The following is a 14,213-nucleotide window of genomic DNA, read 5'->3' as shown; positions in this document are numbered from 1 at the left end:
TATTACCATTATTACCTTGCTGAAGTATTTGTTCATTCTTCAACAGTTATAGGAAAAAGACCTGGTACATCCTCTATGAATAATGTTGACGCATTGTCAAAGTCTAATAAAATATTTGAACATGGACGAATGAGTCAACCTCCGACGTCTCCTTTATGGTCAAGTTTTCATAATCCCCATGAACTGAAGTCAAGAAAGAGTAAAGGAAAGGATAAAGAACAAGCATCTCCAGAAAAGAGGAATTTGATATCAGATTTTGACAATGTGGTTGAATTTGTGGATTCAGAGTCAAGTGATTCAGATGTTGGAATTGATGATATGTATCATGATGACATGGAAGAGGTAATATTGAATCAGAATTTGTGGTGTGGATATATGGATCTTGGTCGTCCGTCAAAGTTGTGCAATAAATGTGGTGCTACTATGTGGAACGAAGAGTGTAATAATAAATCATGTCCGCGTAAAGAGCCCACATTTTCTATGTGTTGTCGTAATGGTCAGATACATTTGCCAAAAGAAAGGCCGCCACCAGAACCACTAGCTTCTTTGTTACTTGGTGGTGAGAAATCGAGGCATTTTAAACAGTACATAAGAGTGTACAACTGCATGTTCCAATTCACTTCCAGCGGTGGTAAGATTGATAACTCAATAAACAGAGGTAGCTCTCCTTATTGTTTTCGCTTACAAGGTCAAAACTATCATTTGGTTGGGAGTTTAGTACCGTTAGATGGATCTTCACCCAAATTCTGCTAGCTCTACATATACGACACGCAGAATGAGGTTGAGAATAGAATCAATGCAATGGGAGGTGCTTCTGACAATGTTGATCCAGATATTGTCGAGGAACTTTTAGGTATGTTAGACAAGAACAATGAGTTAGTCAAAGCTTTTCGCATGGCTCAGAATCGGTTTGAAAATGAAGAGCTGGATGAGTTTAAGTTAGTCCTCATATCATCTCAATCTTCTAGCGGTAGACCAAACCACATTACTCCATCTGATGAAGTTGCTGCTTTCATTGTTAGTGATGATACGGATACCGGTGGTTTTAGAGACACGATTGTGAATTCCAAACAAGAAGGATTGAAGAGGATATATGAAACAGATCCACATTTCATGCAGTTGCAATATCCACTACTGTTTCCTTGGGGAACCGAGGGTTATCATAAACGTATACCTCTGATAAGCAATAAATACTCTGAAATAGAGAATTTAGATGATGAAGACCTTGATCCTGACTCAACACAGAGGCGACATGTTTCACTAAGAGAATATTATTGTTACAAGATTATGATACGCACTTCTGAAGGTATTTATTAAAAGTAAGCAATGTGATTAGAATATAAAATGCGTAATGGCTATGTGTATATTCTCACCATCGTCTCATTAATTTCAGGTTTAACGCCACACCTTGCAGGACGTTTATGGCAACAATATGTTGTAGATCAGTTTGCTGCCATTGAACAATATATATTAGACTGGGTTTCAACGCATCAAACTACCATCCGTGCTGATTTGTATAATTCTGTGCGTGATGCTCTCAGTAAAGGTGACCATGATCTAATGCATGTTGGAAAAGCTGTTATACTGCCTGCTTCATTCACTGGATCCCAATGATACATGTCTCAATACTTTAAGGATTCCTTGGCGATATGTCGTGGAATTGGTCATCCATCCTTATTTCCCACCATGACTTGCAACTCAAAGTGGCCAGAGATACAAGAAATGCTTAAATTGTTGCCCAATGTTGATCCTGTTGATACACCGGATATTGTTTCTCGCGTGTTTAAACTGAAGCTTGATCAGCTATTAGATTTGATTAAAAAGAAGAACTACTTTGGAAAGTGTATAGGAGGTAAAAAAAAATTCAGGACACCGACAATTTTACATTTAATTTATTTTAATCATATCTACACACATGCATAGATTAAATATTTTATTTACTTATGTTTTGCACAGTTATGCATGTAATTGAATTCCAGAAGCGTGGCTTGCCACACGTGCATATGCTAATCTGGCTGAGCCCTGAAAGCAGACCTAATTCTATTAAAAAGGTTGACCGGTTGGTTTCTGCTGAAATACCAGATAAAAATTCTGATCCAATAGCATATGAAGCTGTTAAAACTACATGATGCATGGACCCTGTGGTAAAGACTTATACACATCTCCATGTATGGTTAAAGGAAAATGCATGCGTCATTTCCCAAAGAGGTCTGAGTAAATAGAATGATACATATGTTCTGTAATAAGTCTATTTTATTATTAATCTCGACGCATGTAATGTTTTGTTTTACAAGTTTAATGGTAATACCTATTTTGACGATTGTGGTTTTCCTGTTTATCGGAGGCGTAACATTGGTAGAGTTAACAACAAAAAAGGGATCAACCTTGACAATCAATATGTAGTTCCATACAATCGAGATCTTCTATTGCGGTTTCAGTGTCATATAAATCTGGAAATTTGCAACAGTTCAAGATCGTTGAAATATCTCTTCAAGTACTGTTTAAAGGGTCATGACACTGCTACAATGTTGTTGAAGAAGAAAAGTAACAAATCAGGGAGTGAACAAACTGCAAGATCCGTGAAGAATTTGGATGAGGTAAAGAATTTTCTTGATGGTAGATATGTTTGTGCATCTGAGGCATCTTGGAGGATTTTTGGGTTTGACATTCACCATCGTTCCCCAAATGTTGAACGCTTACCAATACATTTGCCCGGTCAGAAGTACTTGAATTTTCAGATTTCTGCAGATTTGGAGAATGTGTGCAATAACGCGACTTCCAAAAAAAGTAAACTAGAGGCTTGGTTTGTAGCTAACAGTGAATTTCCACAAGCTCAAAATTTTACGTATTCTGACTTTCCCACCCAGTTTACATGGATAAAGAAAACTGCTAAATGGAAGCTTAGACAAAGAGGTGATGTGGTTGGGAGGTTAGCAGAGGTTCATGCAACAACTGGTGAATTATTTCACCTTCGAATGCTGTTACTTAGATGTAAAGGTGCTTTATCTTTCTCTCAGTTGCGCACTATTGATGGAACTACATATGATACATTTAAGGAAGCATGTGGTGCTCTTGGTCTGTTGAATAATGACAAGCAATGGCATGATGCTTTGGAAGAAAATGCATTGTCAGCTATGCCAATCCAAATTCGGGCTATGTTTGTTAACATACTGGCATATTGTTCGGTGTCTGATCCGCTTGCGCTATGGGAAAAACACTGGCCAGCATTGTCAGACGATGTTCTTTATATCCGGCGTAAGATTTCAGATAACATTCATTTAACACTGTCCGAGTATGAAATCCAGAACTATGCTTTTGCAGGTGTGTGATCAGTATTAAATACATTTTACGTTTGTTACTTTGTAGTATAAGTCTATTATTTTTATTTAGATGTCGGATCATTTACCATTTTTTTTGTGCAGAGATTGAAAAGTTGTTAAATGATGTTGGTAAGTCCTTAAGAGATTTTCATATGATGCCATTTCCTGACGAACGATTTTTCTACCCTTTTGTCAATCGTCTTATTGTTGAGGAAACTAGCTACAATAAAGAAGAATTGAGACTTAATCATGACAAAGCTCACAAAAATCTGAACTTAAGGCAGCTGGATGTCTATAATGCAGTTGTTGATAATGTAAACAAAAATAAAGGTGGAATATTTTTTGTTTACGGGAACGGTGGATGCGGTAAAACGTTTCTTTGGCAAACTCTTTGTTCACGTTTTCGATCAGAAGGAAAGATTGTTCTTCCTGTTGCAGGCTCAGGAATTGCTGCTACACTTCTTCCTGGTGGCCGAACAGCTCATTCTAGGTTTAAGATACCTCTTAAATTAGATCACAGTTCTATTGCTGGAATAAAACATGGTACAGACATTACAGAGTTGATGCAGTACATAAGTCTTATAATATGGGATGAAGCTCCAATGCAGCATCGCTATGCAATTGAAGCCGTTGACAGAAGCTTGCGAGACATAATGGCTGCCGTTGATGTAGAATGAGGAAGAAGACCCTTTGGTGGTATTACAGTTGATTTTGGAGGTGATTTTCGACAGATATTACCTGTTCTGCCTAAGGCTGGAAGGGCTGAAATAGTGAATGCATCATTCAACAAATCCCAGCTTTGGAAATCTTGCAGTGTCTTTCTTCTCAGTCAGAACATGAGATTACATTCAGGTAATTCTGAAGCTAGAAATAAAGTAATAGCTGACTTTAGTAAATGGCAACTTGATATTGGAGACGGAAAAGTTGAATGCATTGATACTCATCGTGCAGATGTTGAAACTGAGTTTGTAATTCCTGATGAATATGTTGTCAAGAGTCCCTTGAAAACTCCCATTAAAACCCTAATTGACATTATATATCCAGATTTTCAGAATAACTTGCATTCACAGGAGTATTTGAGATTGAGATCTATTTTGACTCCAACAAACGTTGTAGTTGATGACATCAATGCACAGATTCTTGAAAGAGTTCCGGGTAATATGCATACTTATCTCAGCCAAGATTCAATTGAAGACAGGGGTGTTGACGATAATGACTTTGATTCATCATTTCCAGTTGAGTATTTGAACTCCATAAATATGCCATGTATGCCTAAACATGAGTTGAAAGTAAAGGTTGGAGCCGTTGTTATGTTGATGAGGAATTTAAATCAGATTATGGGTCTATGCAATGGTACAAGGATGATAGTTACTAGCTGCAAAAAAAAAATAGTATAGAATGTCAAATTCTCTGTGGATCTCAAGTTGGTACGAAACATCTAATTCCAAGAATCGATATGGTCCCAACAGACACAAATTGGCCATTTGAATTTAAAAGAACGCAATTTCCTCTCCAACTATGTTTTGCCATGACTGTGAACAAGAGCCAAGGTCAATCATTGGACACAGTTGGATTGTATCTTCCTCGGCCCGTATTCTCACATGGTCAGTTATACGTTGCAATATCCCGTGTTACATCTCCAGAAGGACTACATATTCTTATTGATGACGATAATGGGAAAAGCACAAATATAACATCAAATGTTGTGTTTGAAGAAGTTTTCTACAACCTTCCTAAATTGTGATAATATTTGATTTAACTAACTTATTGTAATGGTTTGACCATGAAGATGATACCACCACAAATATTACATCAAATGTAGTCTATGAAGAAGTATTTTACAACCTACCGAGCATAAATGATGATAATGTATCATAGTAGTTATTTGTATTGCACATTTACAATTCTGACTAAGTTATTCATCATTTTATTATAATTGGTAGTACGAGAATTTTTTTTGTTATTAAATTAGAATTATATCAGGTCATATTGGTTATTCATTCTCATATAACTACTAAGTAAAAGGCAGATTCTGGAATAGTTTTTTTTATGCATATCAAATTCTCAATATAATTAGATGTGATATGTTTTATATTGATAAGGAGACATTATGATAATCAGAGAAGATTATGGGATACTAACAATTTGTATTAGATAACTAACTCATATTTAAATATTTGTTTAATATCACATTTATGATACTAATTGAGATTCTATTTTAACACTTTTTTTCCTAGCTAATATTGGTGTAAGCTGTTAGGGATCATCATACAACTTTACTATATACCTATTGATTGAGATTTTCATGGACTAATTATCAGCCTATCACCTTAACTATAAAGATAGTGTATATCTTTATTAAAAATACAGCCGATTGTCTTCAACGCTCCACACATTCGGATTGTTTTTTCTATATATCCAACTCACAAACTAATTTCAGAGTTCATATGGCAGAACATCCAAGTATAATTACAATTCATTACCTATTTGTTGAAATAAACATTTAATATACTCCTTTTTTGATAACATCTATTAACTTTTTCATTACTCAGATATGCATGACCATCATCATTTATCCAATCTGGATGGTAATAATACTGTTTGGACTTTGAAGGTCCGTGTGACAAGAATGTGGGTATCAACTAATCGACAAGGTGTCTTAGTCATGCACAATCTTATTCTATTGGACTGTGAGGTTTGATTGAATAACTATATGACTTATACCACATCTATGATTGTGTTTACCAGTCTCTATCCTAAGATTTTATTTTTTGCAGAATAATCACATACTTGCAATTATTCCACCAGCTCTTTGGAATTTGTTTTACTTTATCATTCATCCTGGCAGATTGTTACGTATCAGAAATGTTAAGGTTCTTCCAGCTGCTGGATTTCTGAGGCCTGTACGTTCTGCAAATCACATCCTGTTTCTTCCCATCACTGTGGTGATGTTGGAACCTGAGGAAATTTTGAGTATACCGCGCCATAAATTTGATTTGGTTCTTGTGACGCTCCTATATAATTCTCCTCATTGTTCTGCTCTCGATGAGCTTCCTATTTATTTCACTGGTATTGCTTATAAAATTTTAGAACAAATTGCTTACAATTTGTTGTGTTTAACTTTAAGTTTATTGTTGTAGATGTTATTGGAATTGTTGAACTCCTGCAACCAGTACAATCTATTATGACAAGATTTGGTGAAAACGAAGTGTTACGCTTCAGAATTTCAGATGGCGTGTAAGACTCTTCAATAAATTTTTTGACAAATATAAAAATACTATGCCATCCTCCAGTTTTCTTATTTTACGTATTAACACTATTGAACATCCATAAGTGTTTGACGTTTTATTATATTCGTGTTAGGAGGTCCATCCAAGTGTGTTTTAGCGGTTCTTTGCCAACAAATTTTGAATCATTGTACCAAGTTACCGAAATTGAACCCAAAATTGTGATTCTGGCATCTGTTAGAGTCTTTATGTATCGAGGTTAATGTCTTATTTTTTATATTAAAAACCTTTAAAATTGTAAGCGTTCTCATAGGTTATACAATTCGTTCTAGCTCTTAAATAATAAATATTTTTCGCTCTTGAAAACAGGAAGAGCGCAGATCAGCAATATTCCGTCAACAAAGGTTTTTGTCAATCTTGATTATCCTGATGTCTTATATTTGAGGCAGAGGTAACTAAATATAAATTATATATTTTTGAATTTTACATCATTTTTTTCATATAAACGCTTATAAGTTTTACATACTTTGCAATATAGGTTGATGGACATTTGACAAATCCAAATATGACGCTGCAGAACCATTCCTGTCAACGAAACTTGAAGACAATTTTTTTTTCTGCATTTCTATTAAACTTCTTGATTCAACCGCATTGTCGTATTAGAGTAACAGACATAGTAATGAAAAAAAATATACAAGTTAATAAAAAAAAGGGATCAATAAGACTTTGATTGTGATGATTGGAATAATTTAATTGATTAACCTTAATTAATTAATTAACTCAAAATTTAAAATATAATATTCCGTTACATCTAAATTGTACTTATATATTCAAAAATTATATTGAATAGATAGGAAGATAATTGATGATTAATGACCTAATCATTGAGGATTATATTGTTGTCGGTCTTCATCTTACATATTTTTAAAAAAATATCAATTATCATCAACTTACCAGATTGAATAAGATAATTGATGAATAATTAGAGAATCAATCAAGACCATATTATTGGCAGTCTTTATCATACAGTTAAAATATAGTATCAATTAGCATCAATTTACCAGTTTGAATATATCATTGAGATAAAATAAAGTATCATAACCTATCAAGTTGCATATATCATTTGCAAATGCATTTTATTTTAATGCCTTGAGATAAACATCAAACATACTCCGACACTAAAAATAAAACTTTAGGTTTCCTCTCTATTTGTTCTCTCTAAAAATATCATTGATTGGTACGAACTGATCTAATATGTTATCATTATTTATTCATCGTGCATGCTGTCATTTTTTGTTAATATTTTGAAGTTTTTAATTCCTCAATTGTTAATGCTTGACACTTTGTTTAATTGACTTGAACAAAAGCTTCAATGGAGTCTGCAGTATTCAATCTTATTGAAGACCTTTATCAATCGACTACCAATTGGAAGATTAAGGCTAGAGTAACTAGGATGTGGACCAGCGTTAGTTCTGAGAATGGATCAGTCAAAGGATATAATGTCATTCTGCTTGATGATGATGTAAGTCTTATGTTGTAAAATTTTGTAATGGTATTACGTAAAATCCTACATTCTTTTGTATACCAAATGTAACATCCTCTTTTGTTTTAGAATAATCACGTCCATGCATTTGCTTATCCCAATATTTGGAATGGATTCAAAACTCCTGTGATTGAAGGAGGAGTTTATGTTTTTGACCAATTTTCTGTGAAAGCTGCTGTCGGTAATCTGAAGCCTGTACAAACTGATATCTGCATCAGATTTTCACAATATACTACGGTCACTGCTGCTAAAGACGATGGCATGATTCCTGCCTACAAATTCGAATTTCTGGATTTAGGTGATCTTTTTGCTGAGGCCAGCAAATATCAGCCACAACAACAGCCTGAATTTGCTATAGGTGACCTTAATATAATACTCTTTTGGTTTAGATTATTAGTTTTTTTAAATGCGTTCCTTAATATTTCACTGCATTTTATCTTTGACCAAATCAAATATATTGCTCTGTTTAATTTAGATGTAATTGGAGTTATTGCGGATTTTGAACCTCTAACGAAACTTGACACAAAATTTGGCATGTGAGACATTGTCAAATTCAGGATTTGTGATTCCAGGTTTGTCGAATGTATTAATATTTATACTGTAATTATAATTATTTTCTGAGTCCGTCTCTAATGTGGAAGTTGTATATCCTGAAATATATGTTATTTTTTCAATATAGTAATCAGCATAAAGTAAGTATTTGGGGAGATCTTGCTGTGTTTGCCAATAACATTTATACCAAGGAATTCCAGTCTCCAGTAATTGCAATAATAACGAGCACAAAAGTTACAACTTTCATGAGTAAGTTCTCTTTAACTACTTAGTATAAATGACCTTGACATTATACAATAAATTACTGAACTATATTTGTAACACCCCCACAATTTGGCTCTAAATAACCATGTAAGTCACTTTTCACCATATTAGAGTCACTTTGCACCCTATAAAAATCAATTTACACCATATATTTGTTAACATCATATACATCCAATTTGACATCCTTTTACCACCTCTTAGTGCCACTTTCATACTAGTCAATTTTGTTCCACATTTTGGCTCTAATCAACCATGTAAGTCACTTTTCACCATATTAGAGTCCATTTACACCCTATAAGAGTCCTTTTCCACAATATATTTGTACAATTAATATGTTAACATCATATACATCCAATTTAAAATCCGTTTACCACTTCTTAGTGTCACTTTCATACAAGTCAATTTTGTTCCTCATTTTGGCTCTAATCAACCACGTAAGTCACTTTTCACCATATTGGAGTCACTTTGCACCCTATAAGAGTCACTTTCCACAATATAATTGTATAATTAACATGTTAACATCATATACATCAAATTTAACATCATGTTACGAACTCTTAGTGACACTTTCATACAAGTCAATTTTGTTCCACATTTTAGCTCTAATCAACCATGTTAGTTACTTTTTATCATATTAGAGTCACTTTGCACCCTATAAGAGTCACTTTCCAATATATTTGTACAATTAACATGTTAACATCATATACATACATTTTGACATCCTTTTACCACATCTTAGTGTCACTTTCATACAAGTCAATTTTGTCCCACATTTTGGCTCTAATCAACCATGTAAGTTACTTTTCATCATATTAGAGTCACTTTGTACCCTATAAGAGTCACTTTCTAATATATTTGTACAATTAATATGTTAAAATTATATACATCCAATTTGACATCCTTTTACCACCTCTTAGTGACAGTTTCATACAAGTAAATTTTATTCCATATTTTGGCTCTAATCAACCCTTTAAGTCACTTTTCAACATATTAGAGTCATTTTCACCATATAAGAGTCATTTGCCGCCATATATTGATACAATTAATAGTTAACATCATGAACATGCAATATGACATCCTTTAACCACCTCTTGGTACCCTTTACTACGAGTCAATTTTGGGCCACATTTTGGCTCTCATCTATCATGTAAGTGACTTCACATCATATTACAGTCACGTTGCACCCTATAAGAGTCATTTTACACCATATATTTGTACAATTAACATGTTAATATCATATACATCTTATTTGACATCCTTTTACCACCTCTTAGTGCCACTTTCATACAAGTCAATTATGTTCCACAATTTGGCTCTAATCAACCATGTAAGTCACTTTTCACCATATTAGAGTCACTTTGTACCCTATAAAAATCACTTTCCACCATATATTTGTACAATTAACATGTTAATATCATATACATCTAATTTGACATCCTTTTACCACCTCTTCGTTCCACTTTCATACAAGTCAATTTTGTTCCACATTTTGGCTCTAATCTACAATGTAAGTCACTTTTCACCATATTAGAATCTATTTGCACCCTATAAGAGTCCTTTTCCATAATATATTTGTACAATTAACATGTTAACATCATATACATCCAATTTAACATCCTTTTACCACCTCTTAGTGTCACTTTCATACAAGTCAATTTTGTTCCACATTTTGGCTCTAATCAATTAGGTAAGTCACTTTTCACTATATTAGAGTCACTTTGCACCCTATAAGAGTCACTTTACATAATATAATTGTATAATTAACATGTTAACATCATATACATCAAATTTAACAGCCTTTTACCAGCTCTTAGTGACACTTTCATACAAGTTAATTTTGTTCCACATTTTTGCTCTAATCAACCATGTAAGTTAATTTTCATCATATTAGGGTCATTTTGTACCCTATAAGAGTCACTTTCCAATATATTTGTACAATTAACATGTTAACATCATATACATACCTTTTGACATCCTTTTACCACCTCTTAGTGTCACTTTCATACAAGTCAATTTTGTTCCACATTTAGCTCTAATCAACCCTTTAAGTCACTTTTCACCATATTAGAGTCATTTTCACGCTATAAAAGTCACTTGCCGCCATATATTGATACAATTAATAGTTAACATCATGAACATGCAATATGACTTCTTTTAACCACCTCTTGGTACCCCTTTACTACGAGTTAATTTTGGGCCACATTTTGGCTCTCATCTATCATGTAAATGATTTCACATCATATTAGAGTCACTTTGCACCCTATAAGAGTCATTTTACACCATATATTTGTACAATTAACATGTTAACATCATATACATCCTATTTGACATCCTTTTACCACCTCTTAGTGCCACTTTCATACAAGTCAATTATGTACCACATTTTGGCTCTAATAAACCATGTAAGTCACTTTTCACCATATTAGAGTCCATTTGCACCCTATAAGAGTCCTTTTTCACAATATATTTGTACAATTAACATGTTAACATCATATACATCCAATTTAAAATCCTTTTAGCACCTCTTAGTGTCACTTTCATACAAGTCAATTTTGTTCCTCATTTTGGCTCTAATCAACCAGGTAAGTCATTTTTCACCATATTGGAGTCACTTTGCACCCTATAAGAGTCACTTTCCACAATATAATTGCATAATTAACATGTTAACATCATATACATCAAATTTAACATCATGTTACCAACTCTTAGTGACACTTTCATACAAGTCAATTTTGTTCCACATTTTGGCTCTAATCAACCATGTTAGTTACTTTTCATCATATTAGAGTCACTTTGCACCCTATTAGAGTCACTTTCCAATATATTTGTACAATTAACATGTTAACATCATATACATACATTTTGACATCCTTTTACCACATCTTAGTATCACTTTCATACAAGTCAATTTTGTCCCACATTTTGGCTCTAATCAACCATGTAAGTTCCTTTTCATCATATTAGAGGCACCTTTTACCCTATAAGAGTCACTTTCCAATATATTTGTATAATTAACATGTTAACATCATATACATCCAATTTGACATCCTTTTACCACCTCTTAGTGACAGTTTCATACAAGTAAATTTTGTTCCACATTTTGGCTCTAATCAACCCTTTAAGTCACTTTTTACCATATTAGAGTCATTTTCACCATATAAGAGTCATTTGCCGCCATATATTGATACAATTAATAGTTAACATCATGAACATGCAATATGACATCATTTAACCACCTCTTGGTACCCTTTACTATGAGTCAATTTTGGGCCACATTTTGGCTCTCATCTATCATGTAAGTGACTTCACATCATATTACAGTCACGTTGCACCCTATAAGAGTCATTTTACACCATATATTTGTACAATTAACATGTTAATATCATATACATCTTATTTGACATCCTTTTACCACCTCTTAGTGCCACTTTCATACAAGTCAATTATGTTCCACAATTTGGCTCTAATCAACCATGTAAGTCACTTTTCACCATATTAGAGTCACTTTGCACCCTATAAAAATGACTTTCCACCATATATTTGTACAATTAACATGTTAATATCATATACATCTAATTTGACATCCTTTTACCACCTCTTAGTTCCACTTTCATACAAGTCAATTTTGTTCCACATTTTGGCTCTAATCAACCATGTAAGTCACTTTTCACCATATTAGAATCCATTTGCACCCTATAAGAGTCCTTTTCAACAATATATTTGTACAATTAACATGTTAACATCATATACATCCAATTTAACATCCTTTTACCACCTCTTAGTGTCACTTTCATACAAGTCAATTTTGTTCCACATTTTGGCTCTAATCAATTAGGTAAGTCACTTTTCACCATATTAGAGTCACTTTGCACCCTATAAGAGTCACTTTACATAATATAATTTTATAATTAACATGTTAACATCATATACATCAAATTTAACAGCCTTTTACCAGCTCTTAGTAACACTTTCATACAAGTCAATTTTGTTCAACATTTTGGCTCTAATCAACCATGTAAGTTACTTTTGATCATATTAGGGTCATATTGTACCCTATACGAGTCACTTTCCAATATATTTATACAATTAACATGTTAACATCATATACATACCTTTTGACATCCTTTTACCACCTCTTAGTGTCACTTTCATACAAGTCAATTTTGTTCCACATTTTAGCTCTAATCAACCCTTTAAGTCACTTTTCACCATATTAGAGTCATTTTCACGCTATAAAAGTCACTTGCCGCCATATATTGATACAATTAATAGTTAACATCATGAACAGGCAATATGACTTTCTTTAACCACCTCTTGGTACCCCTTTACTACGAGTTAATTTTGGGCCACATTTTGGCTCTCATCTATCATGTAAGTGACTTCACATCATATTAGAGTCACTTTGCACCCTATAAGAGTCATTTTACACCATATATTTGTACAATTAAAATGTTAACATCATATACATCCTATTTGACATCCTTTTACCACCTCTTAGTGCCACTTTCATACAAGTCAATTATGTTCCACATTTTGGCTCTAATCAACCATGTAAGTCACTTTTCACCATATTAGAGTCCATTTGCACCCTATAAGAGTCCTTTTCCACAATATATTTGTACAATTAACATGTTAACATCATATACATCCAATTTAAAATCCTTTTAGCACCTCTTAGTGTCACTTTCATACAAGTCAATTGTGTTCCTTATTTTGGCTCTAATCAACCAGGTAAGTCATTTTTCACCATATTGGAGTCACTTTGCACCCTATAAGAGTCACTTTCCACAATATAATTGAATAATTACATGTTAACATCATATACATCAAATTTAACATCATGTTACCAACTCTTAGTGACACTTTCATACAAGTCAATTTTGTTCCACATTTTGGCTCTAATCAACCATGTTAGTTACTTTTCATCATATTAGAGTCACTTTGAACCCTATAAGAGTCACTTTCCAATATATTTGTACAATTAACATGTTAACATCATATACAAATATTTTGACATCCTTTTACCACATCTTTGTGTCACTTTCATACAAGTCAATTTTGTCCCACATTTTGGCTCTAATCAACCATGTAAGTTACTTTTTATCATATTAGAGTCACTTTGTACCCTATAAGAGTCACTTTCCAATATATTTGTACAATTAACATGTTAACATCATATACATCCAATTTGACATCCTTTTACCACCTCTTAGTGACAGTTTCATACAAGTAAATTTTGTGTTATTCCCAGTGGACTAACAATGAGATTTACAGAAGGGGGTTGAATGTAAATCTTAAAACTTTTTC

At 33.3% G+C, this 14,213-nt stretch overlaps 1 protein-coding gene across 1 annotated transcript; it reads left to right on the top strand.

Annotated features, from left to right (window-relative positions):
- The first annotated feature begins 1,617 nt into the window (after positions 1-1,617).
- On the top strand, positions 1,618-3,997 carry LOC141674199 (uncharacterized). Its single transcript, XM_074480922.1, has 4 exons — positions 1,618-1,852; positions 1,957-2,114; positions 2,295-3,321; positions 3,423-3,997. The coding sequence occupies exons 1-4, from the start codon at positions 1,618-1,620 to the stop codon at positions 3,995-3,997; spliced, it is 1,995 nt and encodes a 664-aa protein (XP_074337023.1).
- The last annotated feature ends 10,216 nt before the right edge of the window (positions 3,998-14,213 follow it).

The sequence above is a fragment of the Apium graveolens genome, chromosome 7 (genome assembly GCF_009905375.1).
Source record: "Apium graveolens cultivar Ventura chromosome 7, ASM990537v1, whole genome shotgun sequence".
Taxonomy (NCBI): Eukaryota; Viridiplantae; Streptophyta; class Magnoliopsida; order Apiales; family Apiaceae; genus Apium; species Apium graveolens.
This window is presented reverse-complemented; position numbering and strand designations above follow the sequence as displayed.

What these genes read in the sequence shown, in the direction of transcription:
- LOC141674199 (XM_074480922.1), top strand. Translation starts at nt 1,618, where the DNA reads ATGTCTCAATACTTTAAGGATTCCTTGGCGATATGTCGTGGAATTGGT. An exon ending in CTTTGGAAAGTGTATAGGAG is followed by an intron (nt 1,853 to 1,956) that starts GTAAAAAAAAAT and finishes TGTTTTGCACAG; the next exon opens with TTATGCATGTAATTGAATTC. An exon ending in CCAGAACTATGCTTTTGCAG is followed by an intron (nt 3,322 to 3,422) that starts GTGTGTGATCAG and finishes TTTTTTGTGCAG; the next exon opens with AGATTGAAAAGTTGTTAAAT.